This window comes from Chanos chanos, chromosome 7 (assembly GCF_902362185.1).
Source record: "Chanos chanos chromosome 7, fChaCha1.1, whole genome shotgun sequence".
Classification (NCBI taxonomy): Eukaryota; Metazoa; Chordata; class Actinopteri; order Gonorynchiformes; family Chanidae; genus Chanos; species Chanos chanos.
The window spans coordinates 47,262,781-47,278,084 of NC_044501.1; the positions used below are offsets into that span (position 1 = coordinate 47,262,781).

The following is a 15,304-nucleotide window of genomic DNA, read 5'->3' on the forward strand; positions in this document are numbered from 1 at the left end:
AGCTGTGGTCACTCCACCCCCCCCCCCCCCCACCCCCCCACCCCCCCCACCCCCCCCCCCCCATCACCGCCGGCAGAGGAGAGGAGAGGAGCGGGGAAGAGAGGAGGAGGGTTCAGAGAACATGGGGAGGTGGTGGTGGGGGGGGGGGGGGGGTAACAGAATGGCCTCCCCTACCCCCCCTCCACCTTTATATCGCTACACCCATTGCGTGCATTCACCGTCATCTCATGTCATGCACACCAGGGTTTTCCTCCCTCTCTCCTCTGTCTTTGTTTATCTGCTGATTGGGGTGGATACTCGAGCACTACGGAGAGGAGAGGAAAACACAACACTGCATTTCTACAAGTGCTGCAACAGAGACGGCAAGAAGAACACTAAAAAACAAAACTATAAGACTTTTACAGTGATGTGAGGGGAAATTGCTCCGTCATGATTTTTTTTTTTTCTTTTTTTTTATGTGAACATCATCTCCTCATAGCATTCTTCCCTTCACAAAACCAACAAAGATTTTCTACAGAAAACAACACATCACATGATTTTATGGTCTAGAGTCCCTCTTATGGGCATGACTAGCTTCCAACATACAGAAGGTTGGAGTTTATTTTCTGAAGGAAAAATAAAAGCAGGAATATTAAAGGGAAGTGTAGTAAAGTATAGGATTATGGACCAAAGTATAATCTAGTTGTAATCATTACAGAAACTGAGACCAGTTTCACATGTGTGTTGGTTAATGCTTAATCCAGTGCCAACAAAATTCACAATGAGTTCAGATGTTCCGCTTGAACGAAAACAGAAAGGTATGCAAAAGACTCGAAAGCACGTTTTTTTTCTTTCGAAAGTGGAAAGGTTGGGTAAGATTTTTATCATATATAGTACCATGAGCTATAGCGCTCCTTTTATGTACGTACACGTAGTTTCTTATCACGGCCAACTCAAATTCAAATGTAATTCCCTTCAAAGACAGAAACAGGCGAATGAATAAAGATGTAGGTGGTCTAACGACAAGCTAATGAGATCTGGCCACCAATCTTATATATACATATAAACTGCTGTTGTATCAAACCGGCTGCAGTGTGTAAAACATTCTCAGAGCTGTAGTAAAACAGCATCCGTCTCCATCACCCGTGTGAAACCCAACCCACTGGTAGAGACTAGCAAACTTCTCCCCTCAACACCAGTTCCACGGTTTGCCTTCACTCTTTATTAGCACACCGACATTACTGGACGTTGAGACAAGGAGAGGAGGAGAAAACAATCCCTTAGGAGACAACGGGCTCTCGGACAATACGGGATTAAACTTAAACATAAAATATCAGATGTGGCGAACAGTTAGCTGAAATTAATAAATTAATTTGAGGAGGCGTCGCTTGTACAAGCTGAGGAAAAGTGTCGCTGACTTAAACGTATTTCGATTTGTTTTGTTTTTTTTTCGGCGTCGGGCTACCTCGCGTGCGCTCCTCATCGTAAACCGTTAAACTAAACGCTTTTTAAAATAACGGACTAAATAGTTTCTATAAGGATGAATAACAACAAAATAGAGAAAGACAGCGAAACGAGTGAATACACTAACCACGACGAAGAGGTAATGGTTCTGAATTATTATTTCATTTCTTCTTTATTGTCTGAACTCGTCTCCGCATCTTCTAGACAGGGGGAAAGACTGCTCAGGTCAATTTAAAAGTGCCTGCATCAAAAAGACAGTGACACCCTCTCTAAACACACAACTAAACATGGCTGCCTAGTCTTCTACTTTTTTAACTTGCTTCCTTAACTCGGGGAATTAATGAAGTCGACTATATTGGGAACAGACTCACTATATTTAAGTGAAACTTATTTAAGTCACATTTATATGTCCCATTTTATGTCTTTATATTACTGTGTGGTACTCTATAGAAACTTACGAAATGTTGTCAGCATGCAATTAACGGACATGTAGAAAGCAATGCCTGGCAGCGGTTTAGCCCCTATTTCATTGCAGTCCTGTTGGCTGTTGTGGATACCTTGACATGCTTTGTGACCAAACCAATGTGTATGATGTTCATTTTGTGCGAGGAAAGCGTATGCAAATAGTCTGTGTAGTTCTTTATAGCCCGGTGTCTTTGAAATGTGTTAACACTTTTTGTTCTGTATTATTATTGTAATTCTGAGTGTAATTCTATTTTTTTTTTTCAACACGGTGTTGACCTTTAGAGCCAAACTGTGGTCAACTGAAGGCACCAGATGTTTCAGAATTGAACGTGGATGGCGTTAAACAGGGTTTTTAGTTCTCATGTCAAAATATGTTTGCAAGTTGTGCAATCCAGTTTCACACAAGATTTCTCAACTCTGTGTCGTTAGCTTTGACTAATTTACTTTGGCTGGGTCCCTGAATTTTCTATAATAGACATGCAAGTCTTGCTATATTAGGGTCTAAGCGAGGGCCAAGAGATACAAGCCAAGTAATAAGATAATATCAAAGAGTGTGTCGTTTCTTTTGGATTAATACCAGAATAGTCACTCAGAGTCAGTCATCTTTACATTGCTCCCCGTACATATCTAGACCATTTGCTTTTACCTCATCGAATTCATAGCGTCACAAAGTCTGACATTTAATTTCAACTCACTTTCTATCAGCTTAAATTTTCTTCCAAGGCATCAGTTCCCCAAGGCAAGCACTCAGTGGCGTGTGTGCCAGTCTGTTCCCATGTTCAGAGGGTTTGTTCCACACACAGTGACAGAACAGGCGAGCAAACTAAGGCCGGACCCAATGGAGAATTTTTGTTTGAGAATTTGCGTGTCGTTGTGTGTCCAGCCAGTGACCGTGTATACTCTTTATTTAGTGTTCAGTGTTTTATGAGATTAAGTTGACATTTTCAGAGAGCAAGAAAACATCATCCAAATGTCCTCACACGGATTCATGACGGCCGCCTCCTTGTCAGAAATCAAATTGAATTGTGAAGCTGTGGGTTTTTGGCACTGAAGTTTTGCTCCAGCGGTGGGTCATGCGACTGGGACGACCTTTCAAAGATTTCTTAATGGGGGAAATGTTTGACAAGGATCAGGCGGATGAGGATCAAGTTGAATGAATCCACATGGTGTATATATATGTATATATGTATGTGTGTGCGGTGTGTGTGTGAGAAAGAGAGAGAAAGAGATAAGTTAGTGGATGTGTGTGTGTGTATGTGTGTGTGTGTGTGCCTGGGTGAGTATAGGAGTGAGTGTGTGTTTCTTTGTCTTTGTGTTTGTGTGTAAATTTGGGCTTGTCTCTCTCTCTCTCTCTCTCGCTCTTTCTCTCCCCCTCTCTTTCTGTCTATGTATGTGTGTGTGTGTGTTTGTGTTTTACCCCCCATGTCAGCAGACACATCCTCAGGGGACCCAAAGCGTATCTGTAGCCATAATGTGGTTGTGATAGCACAGAACTCCCCCCGCACACGCACACACACACACACCCCTCCTCAGATGGTGAAGTTTATTTTTAAAATCGTAGTGGGAATAGTCATCTTATCTTGGCCATTTGTCAGTAGAATGACAAGAGTTATTTGAAAAGACAACAAGGCTTAGCGTCAAGGGCTGCTGGTGTAGAATGTGTGGCCTGAGAAACAATATGAGCTTGTATTATACAAAGTCTTCAAACAAAAAAGTCCTCAGAAGTGCTCCAAAGACAGGCAGAGCGGTTGTGTTATTTCAAGCATGGATGGGTTCTGTTGTAAGAGGGTATGTGAGAGAGAAGATTCTTGTCCTGTGAGATAGTTTGACTATTGGCTGTCAGATAAGGTAAAAATGTTGGCTTTGTTCTCACTCCAGGTTATATTGCTGGTTTTGTTAATTCATTTTACCTGTAAGTGCTTCAGTCTTAACTTTGTTTACATCTTCATTGATTTAGTCAGTCTGTTTCCCATCGCTACATTCTCTCTTTCTGTCTCTCGCTCTCTCTCTTTCTCTCTTTCTCTCTCTAGTGGGTTATAATAGGAGTGTGAGTATGACCCTTGTAACAAAGCCCCTTTTATGGTCATGACTCATAAAACTAGAGAGAGAGAGAGGTGGTGCAAAAGGCAGAGAGAGTATGTGTGAGATAGAGAGACCGAGAGAGTGAGTGGTGAAGAGCGAAAAGGGGGGAGAGAGAGAGAGAGAGAGGAGAAAGAGAGGGAGGGAGGGGAGGGAGTGCAGCAGAGAAAGCCATAAGGAGCCTCCTGACTGCTCAGCTGAGGTTCCTACGCCGTGGTCAGGTGCTGTGGGAGTGTGCTTGAGGTGCAGAGAGCAGAACTGACTACGAATGTGTCACTTATTTCACCCGGCAGAGAGAGGCCCAAGGTCAGGGTGACCATCTGGGAGAGAATGAGTTTGGGAAGTATAAAAGCAGGCAGGTCACTCCCCGTGTGCTAATCATTGTCCCGATAGGCTCTTAGTATGCTCAGATGTTCAAATGTGTTTGCTTTACGTAGACTCACTGTGTGAAGTCATAAATATGTCTCAAACCAGCCTCTTCAGTAACTTGAATTCTTCAGCGCATGATTAATGACTCCAAACAGCAGTCACGTGATTGTTTAGAAGAGACAAAAGGTTTGTTTACATTTTGGTTTTCCATAAAAAGATGGAAATTAAAATGCCAAAATGCGTTAGGGGAGAGTTTAAGTTTAAAATGTCAAACAGATCAGCAGAGATCCTCCTGGCCACTTTGACTTTCAGTATAACGTGAAATACTGTAACAGAGTAATATGTCAGGCTATGTGTATTGTCTGTGTCATTAGAAGACAGAAGTTGATTGGAGAACACCTGAAGCACATTGTGGTGTCAGTAAAACTCAGAGGACCTCTATAAAAATGTTTAAATCAATAGATGAGTGCAAAGTTCAGAGCACTTGCCTTTGCAGTAATTTTTTTTTTTTTATTTTTTTTTTTTACATACCCAGATGGGTGGCTTTTGTACGCTTTGTAAAATGAGCTCTATAAAATTCTGACAGCATTTGTGGAGATAGCAGGTTTACTGGAGTGGTGCAACTCGAAATGAGAGTGTGTGTGTGTTTGTGTGTGTGTGTGTGTGTGTGTGTGTGACTTACAGAAAAGCAGCTGAGAAGGCTCATTGTTCTAAAGCTAAAATACCCTCATGCCCTGCTCTTCTGCAAGCTCAGGCTGTAAATCATCAGAACCCATCAAACGGGTCTGTGTATCAGTAACATGATTCTTAGACAGCAAACGCTCTCTACACTCTTTATTGGCCTGACATAATACAACGTAGAGCTGAAAAGAAAGAGAGTTTCTAAAATCACAAGGAAAACTGATGTCATCATTTACAGCATTCCAAAACATTGCAAGAACAGAGACAAGGTTTTGTTGTGTGTATATACAATTACAGACTGTACATAGGCTTACTTAGTGAAATTGAGCTCCCTCTCTCTCTGCCTCTCTCTCTTTCTCTCTCCGTGTGTCTCTGTAGAGAGAGAGAAAGGATATGACTGGTCAGCATGCATAAGTACATATGTATATCCATATTGTCCTATCCCACAGTGTCACCTGGTGATGTCATAGATGTGATGTAGTTTTCCCTCACGCTCATCCTGTCTCTCACTGTCCAGAAGGCCAAGACATAGGACCAGGTGGTTTATTGAGACTCTGTCGGTGTGAGATCTGATCGGCTCCTCACTGTGGGGATGAGAGAGTCAAACAGGGTTAGTTTTGGCAGGTTGTGGTCCAGCTTGCTTGCCCCATTGTTGCTAGGCACCTCTGTTTGTTTTTGGCTGTGCTCTGGCAATCCTACAGGGAGTCACATTTCTCTGGATGAAGGATATCTGTGTATACAAACCCCTATCACTGCCAGCGCAATATTAATGATAAATCACTTTTTTCACACATTTTCACAAAGAACAAGCTCTGGAAGTATATCAGAGAACTCGTGTGTGCGTACACCTACACATGAATTTGCTGATGAATTCAGTTTCTGTTAAACGCAGAGAACCAAGGCACATAATCTGTTTTTAAAGAATGACGTTTGGGTGACTGTGCCCAGTCAGACAGGGCACTGACAGAGGTCACAGCGACTCTTTCATTTTTTTTAGCATCTAAATATTCAGTCCCTGTTTGTGTCACTGCTGTGAGGAGCTGGCAGGTTGGTAGATGACTAGTTTGAGTAGATGTAATGTCAGTGTAACAGCTGAGACTGTCATTTTACAGGACACCCCGACATGTCTTAACATCCGCGCTAACTGACAGAGTTAGGCCGCTGTCAGTCTCCTGCATAGTTCACGTCTGACTGTTATAAAAATCTATTTCACTGCGGAGACTAGCGCTCTCCTGGCTTTTGGCTCTGGCTGTGTTTTCTTAACATTTTGAAGCTGAAACATCACCTGTGTTGTCATTTTCCCTCTCTTTCCCCAGGTTCGAACCTTATTTGTCAGCGGTCTTCCCCTGGATATTAAACCTCGGGAACTTTATCTTCTCTTCAGACCATTTAAGGTGCAGTATGTTACGCTTTTACACTCAAAACCAGTCCATGCCGCACTGCTCTCTTCCTGCATCTCCCTTTTTCAGTCTGTACTGGAATTAGACTGCTCAGAATACACATCAGCCAGAGGGTCAAATCAATTCAGTATCAGGGAAGAGGCTTGTCTGTCCTCTGGAGACACTGCAGATCAAATGCGTGTGTTGGGTGGACGTGCTTGGCTTGAAAGAGTCCTTATTTGGAACTGTGGAACAGTTACAGTTTTACTGTAACCTGTATTTGAAATTGCGGATCTCTCTGTGTACTTTTTACACGATGTTTACATCGTCAGAGTAGATGATAAACAAAAAAACGCATCTTGTTTACGTCACTTGTATGCCCACGGGAAGTAATAAAGTGAAAGATCTGAAGATGGTTAATTTGTTTTTTGTTTGTTTGTTTGTTTCTTTTCTTAGGGCTATGAAGGTTCTCTAATCAAGCTTACCTCAAAACAGGTGAGACGGGACACAGTTCTCTTTCTCTTTCCCTAAACCTGAAGGCTCTTTCCATCAGGCCTCTTTTCTTTTCTTTTCTTTTCTTTTCTTTTCTTTTCTTTTCTTTTCTTGTGACAGTCTTCTCTCATGGTTTTGTTCACTAACACTCCCTCCAGCAGACTGAGAGACTAACCTTTAGAGTTATGCCACACACATTTAAAAAGTGAGAACTCACAGGCCAGATTACACAGGGACTGAAAGTGAGAGGCGATGCGTTTGTGTGTGTGTGTGTGTGTGTGTGTGTGTGTGTGTGTCTGCGTGCGAGTGTGTGTGAGAGAGAGAGATAGGGAGAGAGGAAGAGAGACTGAGAGCTTTTTCATCATACATGAATGACGCATGTATGGGTGCGTTAGTGCATGCGAGTGTGCATGTATGTGAGAGAGAGAGAGAGATGGAGACAGACAGACAGAGAGAGAGACAGAAAATGAAGTGTACTGGATCTTGCCCCTGGCGTGCAGATAACAGATCTGTGCCTGGGTCTTTGAGGTGTGGAGGTGTCCCTGTGGAGAGGAACGCAATTGGAGGTGTCAAAGAGGATGTTTTGACAAGATGTCTCCTCTCTCTCTCTTTTCTCTCTCTTTGTGGACGGACCATCTCTTCTCCAGGGCAGGAGGAAAATGAGAAAGTGTCAGCTCTGAGAGGCAGAACTTTGAGATTTTTATCCCCATATTCAATAACACACATTATATCTTCTCTCACAACTTAATGACAGTGTTATTAAAAAGATATCGGTGTGTCAGAATGAGAAGAACACGGGCAAACCTGTCAGCCTTTTTAAGGCTGGTTTATGTCAGAGAGGTTGACCACCACTGGAGAGTACAAAATGTTCCTTTGTTTCTTGGCCTTGACTGGAGGGTTTGTGCATATTAGTGACTATGAAATACAATCTCATTTTGTTGTTGAAATGTTGTGATATAGCAGAAAAATGTAATGAAGACTGTGAAATGTTCACCTAGTGCATTAGTTTACACTGTTTAGTGCTGGAGCTGTACTGTCCGTTTAGGAATGACGATGACTTTCAGAAAAGCCAAAATACGCTCGAGTTTGAGCTCTGCAGAGTTTGACACTTTGAAAGGCAGCTCTCTTTTTTGAGTCAGTCCAGAGCCTTATCACCATCAGAGCACCAGGATGCAGAAATGCCTTTTACTTCCTGTGTAGAAACACGCCAAGGGTCAGGCCAAGTTCATCACACGCAGTAATCAGTCAAGAGGGAGAACTCGTGTGTGCAAGTCGTGTTTTGTTTTGGCTTCTGTGGCCTCTGTTTTCCCTCACGTTTGTGGTGATGTTTAGGTTTTGTGTATTTGGAATAATAAGTGTAATATAAATCAATTGATTCCAGACCTCACTTCGCTGGCAGAGGGATCTCCATATATAGCAATAGATCTCTCTTGTTTCTATTTATATCTGTGTTATGCTCCCTGACGTTTGTGTGTGTGTGTGTGTGTGTGTGAGAGAGAGGGAGAGTTAGGCCTGGTCAGAAAATTCCCATCCTCCTGTGTTTGTACAATTTTTAAGCATGGTGAGAAGCTCCTGTGTTTCTCTTTTTGTCACTACATCTGTCCTTTAAAATCTCCCCCCCCCCCCCACCCCCGCTTCTCTCTCTTTCTCTCTCTCTGTCTCCTTCCCAGGTTCTCTCTGTACTTTAGGCTATACCCCTGACATTAACATTTTCTGCATTTGCGTAGGTTGAGGGAGGTTAGATGGAGGACAAATATGGGAAAAAGGAATGTAACATTTTTACTCTGTCTTCTTAACAAGCTCTCTGTCTGCTGTCCTCGGCCTCATCCTGGTTCGGGAGGTCGATGGTGAACTCTCCGTGGCCTCTTACACAGCCCTCTCCTGTCACCGGCTCATCCCTTACATCAGCCTGTGTACAAGTCGCTCAGATATTGACATCTCGCTGTGTTTTACAACACCTTGTCTCATTTCCTGCTTGCTCTCTTTTCACATTTGTTCCTTTCTCTCTGTATTTTTGTTTTTTAAGCCGGTGGGGTTTGTCAGTTTTGACAGCAGATCAGAGGCAGAAGCTGCAAAGAATGCCCTGAATGTGAGTATAACCTTCCACTTCTCTTGGTTTGCGTGTGTGTGCGTGTGTGTGTGTGCACGCGCGCGTGTGTGTGCGCAGACGCACGCGCGCATGCTAGTGATTTTGAAATTCTACACACAAATGATAACACAGTTCATCTCTGTAACCCAGAGTGATATTTGTCCACACGCGGCCACTGTATCTCTGATCTCTGCCGCTGATATCTCTGACCTTCCTACTGCTGACCAGGAGATGTCATTATGTTAATGAGCTAATGAGTGTGACCAATTACAACGAACCTCATTTGAATCCTGCAGTTGTTGCCATGGATACAGGCAGTTGATTGATACACTTCAGAACTGTTTCCTATTTGCTATATGTTATAAGCACAGTGTCTAGCCACACTGCTTTCTAACTTAGATAAACCCAGCTAAGGGATTTATTAATTGTGCAAACATATTTTTTTGCAAAGAAAAAAAGAAACATGTGGAATGCTAATATGAAAGGTACCACAAGGTCTGTGTTTATTTCTAGCGTGTGTGAGACAAGCTAAGATGGCTGGTTTGGGATCGTTTGCAGTGGGTCGGCAGAAGCTAGCAGGTTAATCTCATTAACTGTATGAGTGAAATCTTTCCTCTTGTGTTGAAATGGAGTGCATCGATCCAGGATCTAGGTTTAATCTTACTTAGGCAGGACTCAAGCTTCTGACCTTGTCTCCAAAAAAAGCCTTTAGAGCAACACATGGAGCTGCAATCATAAAAGTGAAAAACAGAACCAAAAAAACCCCCCCAAAAAAACATGTTCTGCAGTCTGGGGGTTTGCCTTAGGTTTATGAACAAATATTAATGAGAGAATGAAGAGACTTTTTGGGGGAAAAGTATGTATTACACTTAAGACGGTCTAATCTCTGTATTTCTTTTTTCATGTCTCTGTTTTTGATCACTTGTTTAAGTTCATAACCCTTCAGTTCTTGAGCTTATATTTCTGTTAAACTTATTTTTTTCCCTCATGAACTTTTGAAAAATAGCAACCCAGGCATTCTATACAGCAAACTGGGTCAGCATGATAAAGCCAGCAGTGGGCCAGTTTTGTCGTCTAAAGGGACTCTACTTTCAACTCTATCTTCAATCACAAATATGGAGCATTTGAAACAAATATTTGACTCATATAAATGTTAGCCCCACAACATTTGAATGTTGAGCAATGCAGTACTGAAGATCTCCCTGTGCCCAGGGCAAGAGCTTTTTAAATGGAGCACTGATATTAGGCCTACAGTGTCTCCTTGTTTCAGACGCTCTTTGGTCATCTTGTGTAAAGACATACAAATATTGAGAGTGAGCATGTGGCTGAAATGTAGATGTGAGAAGCAAAATGTCCTCATTTTAGATGACGTGACGATCTTTATGCACACAAGCTGTGAACTGCTAAAGGTGATGATTCCAAGAGTTTTCAATCAGTCCAGCCATTCAGGGGCACGACTGTCTGATCTCAGAAGAGATAACAAGTGCTTAGAGACGGAAAAAAATTGAATTATTGCTGAGCCTAAAACCAGTTAACATGCTTTTTTAGATGAAAATCCAGTTTGACTGATTCTAACCTTCCCCTTTTCATAACCTGCTATTTAAGATGATTGAACACACAAAGCAAAAACCTGACAGTCATTTTACGAGACACGGAAAGCAAACACAGCAGTGCTACATTTACTCCGAAAGTGATGATTGTGACCCACACTGCTATAGTGTTAAATTAACTCTGAAGAGAGTACTGGGTATAAGCACTCTCTGAGTGAATTTAACACTGTAGCAGTGTGGAACAATAATAAACACTGTCTGAGTTCATTTAACACCATAGAACATGCCGGAGGGAAGAAACAGACGGTAGATAATACATATGTTGTATTCAGTCATGTTAGAAATATTTTCCCAGTGTTTTAAAGTCCATAACGCGGCAGGGCCTGTGCTGTGTCTTAGCTTTCATAGACGCTTGTGTTTGAAGTATTTTCCAATGCGGTAAGGTATAAAGTGTGGTGAGAGGCGTGGAAAATTGAAACAGTTCTGAGCACTCATTATAACAGCCGCTGATCTTCAGTCACCAGGGATACGGAGGAGCGAGAGCCCAGGCAATCCTACTTAATTCCCCGCTCCATGAGAACCCAGCGCTGCTCTACTTTCAGCCCAAACATGGCTGATATGGGCCGAGAACGGACCCCTGACAGAAACTCACAGAACTGACAGAACACACACCCCACGTTGACCGCTGAGAGAGAGGAGAGGGAGACAGAGAGAGAAGAGAACAGAAGAGAGGAAAGCTCTCGTGAGAGAGGCAGAGAGAGAGAGAGAGAGAGAGGAGTGAAGTAGAGAGAGTAAGTAAAGCCTTAGAGAGACAGAGAGAGAGAGACAGAGAGAGGGAGGAGTGAAGGAGAGAGAGTAAGTAAAGCCTTAGAGAGAAAGAGAGAGAGACAGAGAGTATGTGAAGCCTTAGAGAGGAAGAGAGAGAGAGAGAGGGAGGGAGAGAAAGAGAGAGTTAAGGCCTCAGTCATATTGAGATGATTAGAGGATGAACTGCCATAGGGTACATTTTCCTTTTTTTCACTCTTTCTTTGCCTCACTCTGTCTTTTCTTCGTCAGATCTTGAACAGATCCTTGCTTTGGTGTGCATGAAGTGGCCTTTGTTTACTCTTGTCAGTGGGAGATATTTTTAGCTCTTAGGCCAGAAGAATGTTCATAATTGAGTTCAAAAAAAAAAAAAAAAAGCATCTTGAAAGTAGAGGGTTTTTTGATATTGATTTTTTTTTATTATCTGTGAGCAAGACGCCTCAGTAGTGTCACACACAGCCTATATTGGAAGTCTGTGTTCCTGACTTGCTATTCAAAGCATTTGTGTGTGTGTGTGTGCTGTAGACAGCTCTGTGACCGAGTTACCGCCTGCTGTACCATCTCTGTGTGGTCGTGTGGCAGCTGCATTTGGGTGTGCAGAGAGAGTTCACAAGTTAACAAGTGACTTAAGTTTGAGTCCTGTCTGCAGCGCACACGCACGCTCGACATTCCCCTCCAGACAGCGCTCGAATATCGGGAACGTCAGTCTGTGATGGTTTCGCGTTCCGATCAAGTGCCATCCCTCTCGCTGCACTGATTCCAGGAAACACAGCAAAGTCGCTGCGTCAGACGTGTTCGGGGGGATCAAACCCTGAATTCCTCCTGGAGTACGTGCTCTAGAATTCTTCCGCTTGTTTTGTCTCTTAATTAGAGTTTTAAACACACACGTTGAGACTTCAATTCTAAAACATATGTTAAAACAAATCGCTTTTTTTCACCACTACCTGCAGCCTTGGGTACTTCATACCTTTAGGGACAGAAGATCTGTGGATCTTTCAACATTTAGTATTAATGATCGGTTAGTACTTCCTGTGGGGCTGACCAAGGAGGAGAATTAGGGAAAAATAGTTTCTCTAATATCTCAAACAGCAGTTGTGAGTTTTAGTGAAATAAAATAACTTTTTGTCAGAATCCTAATTTTCTTATCTTAAAATGATTCAAGGTCACTGCTTGATGGACCACAAATTTCTTTTTCTTTTCTTTTTGCTCATGTTTGAGAGTATTTCAAGTTTAAATTCAGTGGCTTTATGTTTAATGGCTTTATTTATGTAATTTCAATGGCTTTTTATCTGAAATATGGTAATGACACGTTGTTAATAATATGATAATAATAATTATAATAATTATACTTTAAAGAAGGAGATGAAAAAGCCACAGCTAAGAATGATTAAAATGACTAAATGAATAATTCCTCTTTGACAGGGTGTACGATTTGACCCGGAAATCCCACAGACCCTACGTCTGGAGTTTGCCAAAGCCAACACCAAGATGGCCAAAAACAAACTAGTGGGCACACCCAACCCTCCTCCATCCCAGCAGAGCCCAGGACCCCCATTCATCAGCCGTGACCCCTGTGAGTACCCGGCACCCCTCCCACCCCAAAGTCCCGGCTCTGATCCCAGTAGAACCACTGCTGCCCAGACCAGCAGTCCCAGAGCACACGCCTCCTTATTAGTCTGGTTCCACGTGGAGATTTTAGACCAGATAGCCAAGAGAGGGTGGAAAACACCCATCTAACTCTTGGTTTGTGGTTGGGATACTCGTCTGTATGCGGATGTTGGTTGCACCATGCCGTTGAGTTGTTTATTGTCCTCGAGTGATTAACTTGTTTTAAATGGGCAACCATCTGTGATCTGTAATGTGTGTTCTCTCATTGCTGTTTTCTAAAGCTGAAGTTCAGTTTGTGAAGCGATAATGACCTGAGCCGTATTTTAGAAGACGATGAAAGGTAGGGACGTCTCGGGAGCGGGGGGTAGTAACCAAGCCCAGGAGGAAAGCTGAGATCATTTTCCAGGAAACTTTCTCGTTTTCCTCTCAGAATGGTTTCAGCCATTTGCTCTTTGATTCGTGGTGCAGAAAACGTAAACAGTATGACAGACACAATGTGTTGCTCTGACTTTTTGTAATGGATTATAACACTTTGGCTTCAAACAAGAGCAGAATCCAAACCATCCACACATCCCCCCTGTGGGCCTTTGGCATGATTCACAACGTGCAGCGGAATTCCGGCTGTAAGTTACAATAAGCCACGTCTGTGTGTGATGCTTAAGCCTCATTGTGAGTCATGAGAAATTTACTGCTGACTTCACCAAACTTAAAGAAAAAAAACAGTGCCAGGCCTCAATGGTCATAAAAGATGTTGGAATCAGTTGAGACTAAAGTTTTGTGATGTCTTTCTTTTTTTTTTGCACCTAATTAATTTCTGCTGAGTTGTGTTATGTGGTCCTGTACTTAAATCTAACAGCTTTTTGAACTGCTCTATATGAGGTTAATGAAATAGACGAATTTTTTTTGAGGCTATATTGAATTTTAGAAAAGACCTTTCTACATGGTGTCGTATTTGATTCTCAGTGAAGATTGATCACTAACATGACTGTTTTTGAAACTGTTTTTGAGTTTTGCACCATGCAGAGGTTTTTGTTGAAAAATATTTGAAACCGGCGTTAGAAAACAAACTGAGTAAGTAAGATTGAAGATTAGGTGAAATTTGTTGACACTGGTCAGTTTAAATATTTTTTCAAGCATTTGAATACACACACACACACACACACATACACACACACATACACAAACACACACACACACACACACACACACACACACACACACACACACACACATAGGCGCACTCACATGCATGCACACACACAAAATTAGTTGACACTGACAGTTTATATTTCGCCACATGGTGAAAAACCTAATTCTGCGTTCCTCAGAAATGACCGAACCTTGGTCTTATCAGAAATATGCAGAAGTGGAGAAACATGCTCCATGTTCTCTGAACCCAAAAAAAGAAAAAACAAATGGAAGGAAGCGATTAGCCAAGCCTGTGATGTAATGACCCCACTAATCTACAGGCATATTTAACATAATTGAACAAAAATGCTTTGTGGGTTATTTCTTTTTTTATCAGCTTGTCCAATCGGAGTACTGCTTTAGAAATCACAGAGTGTTCTGGAGAATGTTTTCTTATATGTTCTGGCTTTTTTTTTTTAAATGTAGTCTTTCCTGTCTGTAGATATTAACCCAGTCACTCGGCTCTCAGCCTCTCCCTGCAGAATGCCTTTGCTGCTTGGTAATATGCTCACATTCAGAACCTACACACCATACTGGTGTGTCACGGCCTACAATACCCACAGTGCATTTCACCTCATCATGCTCTGGCCTGGTATTGCATTTTAAATCTGTAGAATCGGCTCTGACATTCTTGTGCACCACTATCAACGAACATATTTATACATCATAAAATTAATACCCAACCTGTTTCCCAGATGAATGTCACTACAAAAAGTCAACCTCTGTAAAAATCTGCATGGGCTTCGTCTAGATTTTTTTTATATCTACAGATTTTTTTTTTAATATGGACATTTTATATCTACACTTAACGCACAGAACTCATGTCTCTGTGGCACTCCTCCCCCACATTTCTGTGTCACCTCAAATCCCTGTCAATCAGATCTCTCTCTCTCTATATCTATCTGTCTATCTATCTATCTATCTCTCTCCCTCTCTCACTCTCTCTCTCTCCGCCTCCGTCCCTGCCCCTGATCCCTCACTCTCTTCCTGTTGTTTTTTTCACAGATGAAATCACTGTACCCGCCCTGTACCCCAGTACCCCTGACGTGTGGGCGTCGTACCCGCTGTACCCTGCGGAGCTGTCTCCTGCTCTCCCTCCTGCTTTCACCTATCCTTCCTCTCTCCATGCTCAGGTAACCCCACCCTGAGCAGAAACC

General features: G+C 42.4%; 1 protein-coding gene across 1 annotated transcript in view; it reads left to right on the forward strand.

Moving 5' to 3' along the window:
- The first annotated feature begins 1,328 nt into the window (after positions 1–1,328).
- Positions 1,329–15,304, forward strand: part of LOC115817229 (RNA-binding protein with multiple splicing-like) — a 24,418-nt gene continuing 10,442 nt past the window's right edge. The window contains exons 1-6 of the mRNA XM_030780498.1: positions 1,329–1,582; positions 6,354–6,431; positions 6,873–6,911; positions 8,935–8,997; positions 12,774–12,924; positions 15,153–15,280. Of these exons, the coding sequence (XP_030636358.1) occupies positions 1,520–1,582; positions 6,354–6,431; positions 6,873–6,911; positions 8,935–8,997; positions 12,774–12,924; positions 15,153–15,280 (522 nt within the window). The 5' untranslated portion in view covers positions 1,329–1,519. The remainder of the gene's footprint in view (positions 1,583–6,353; positions 6,432–6,872; positions 6,912–8,934; positions 8,998–12,773; positions 12,925–15,152; positions 15,281–15,304) is intronic.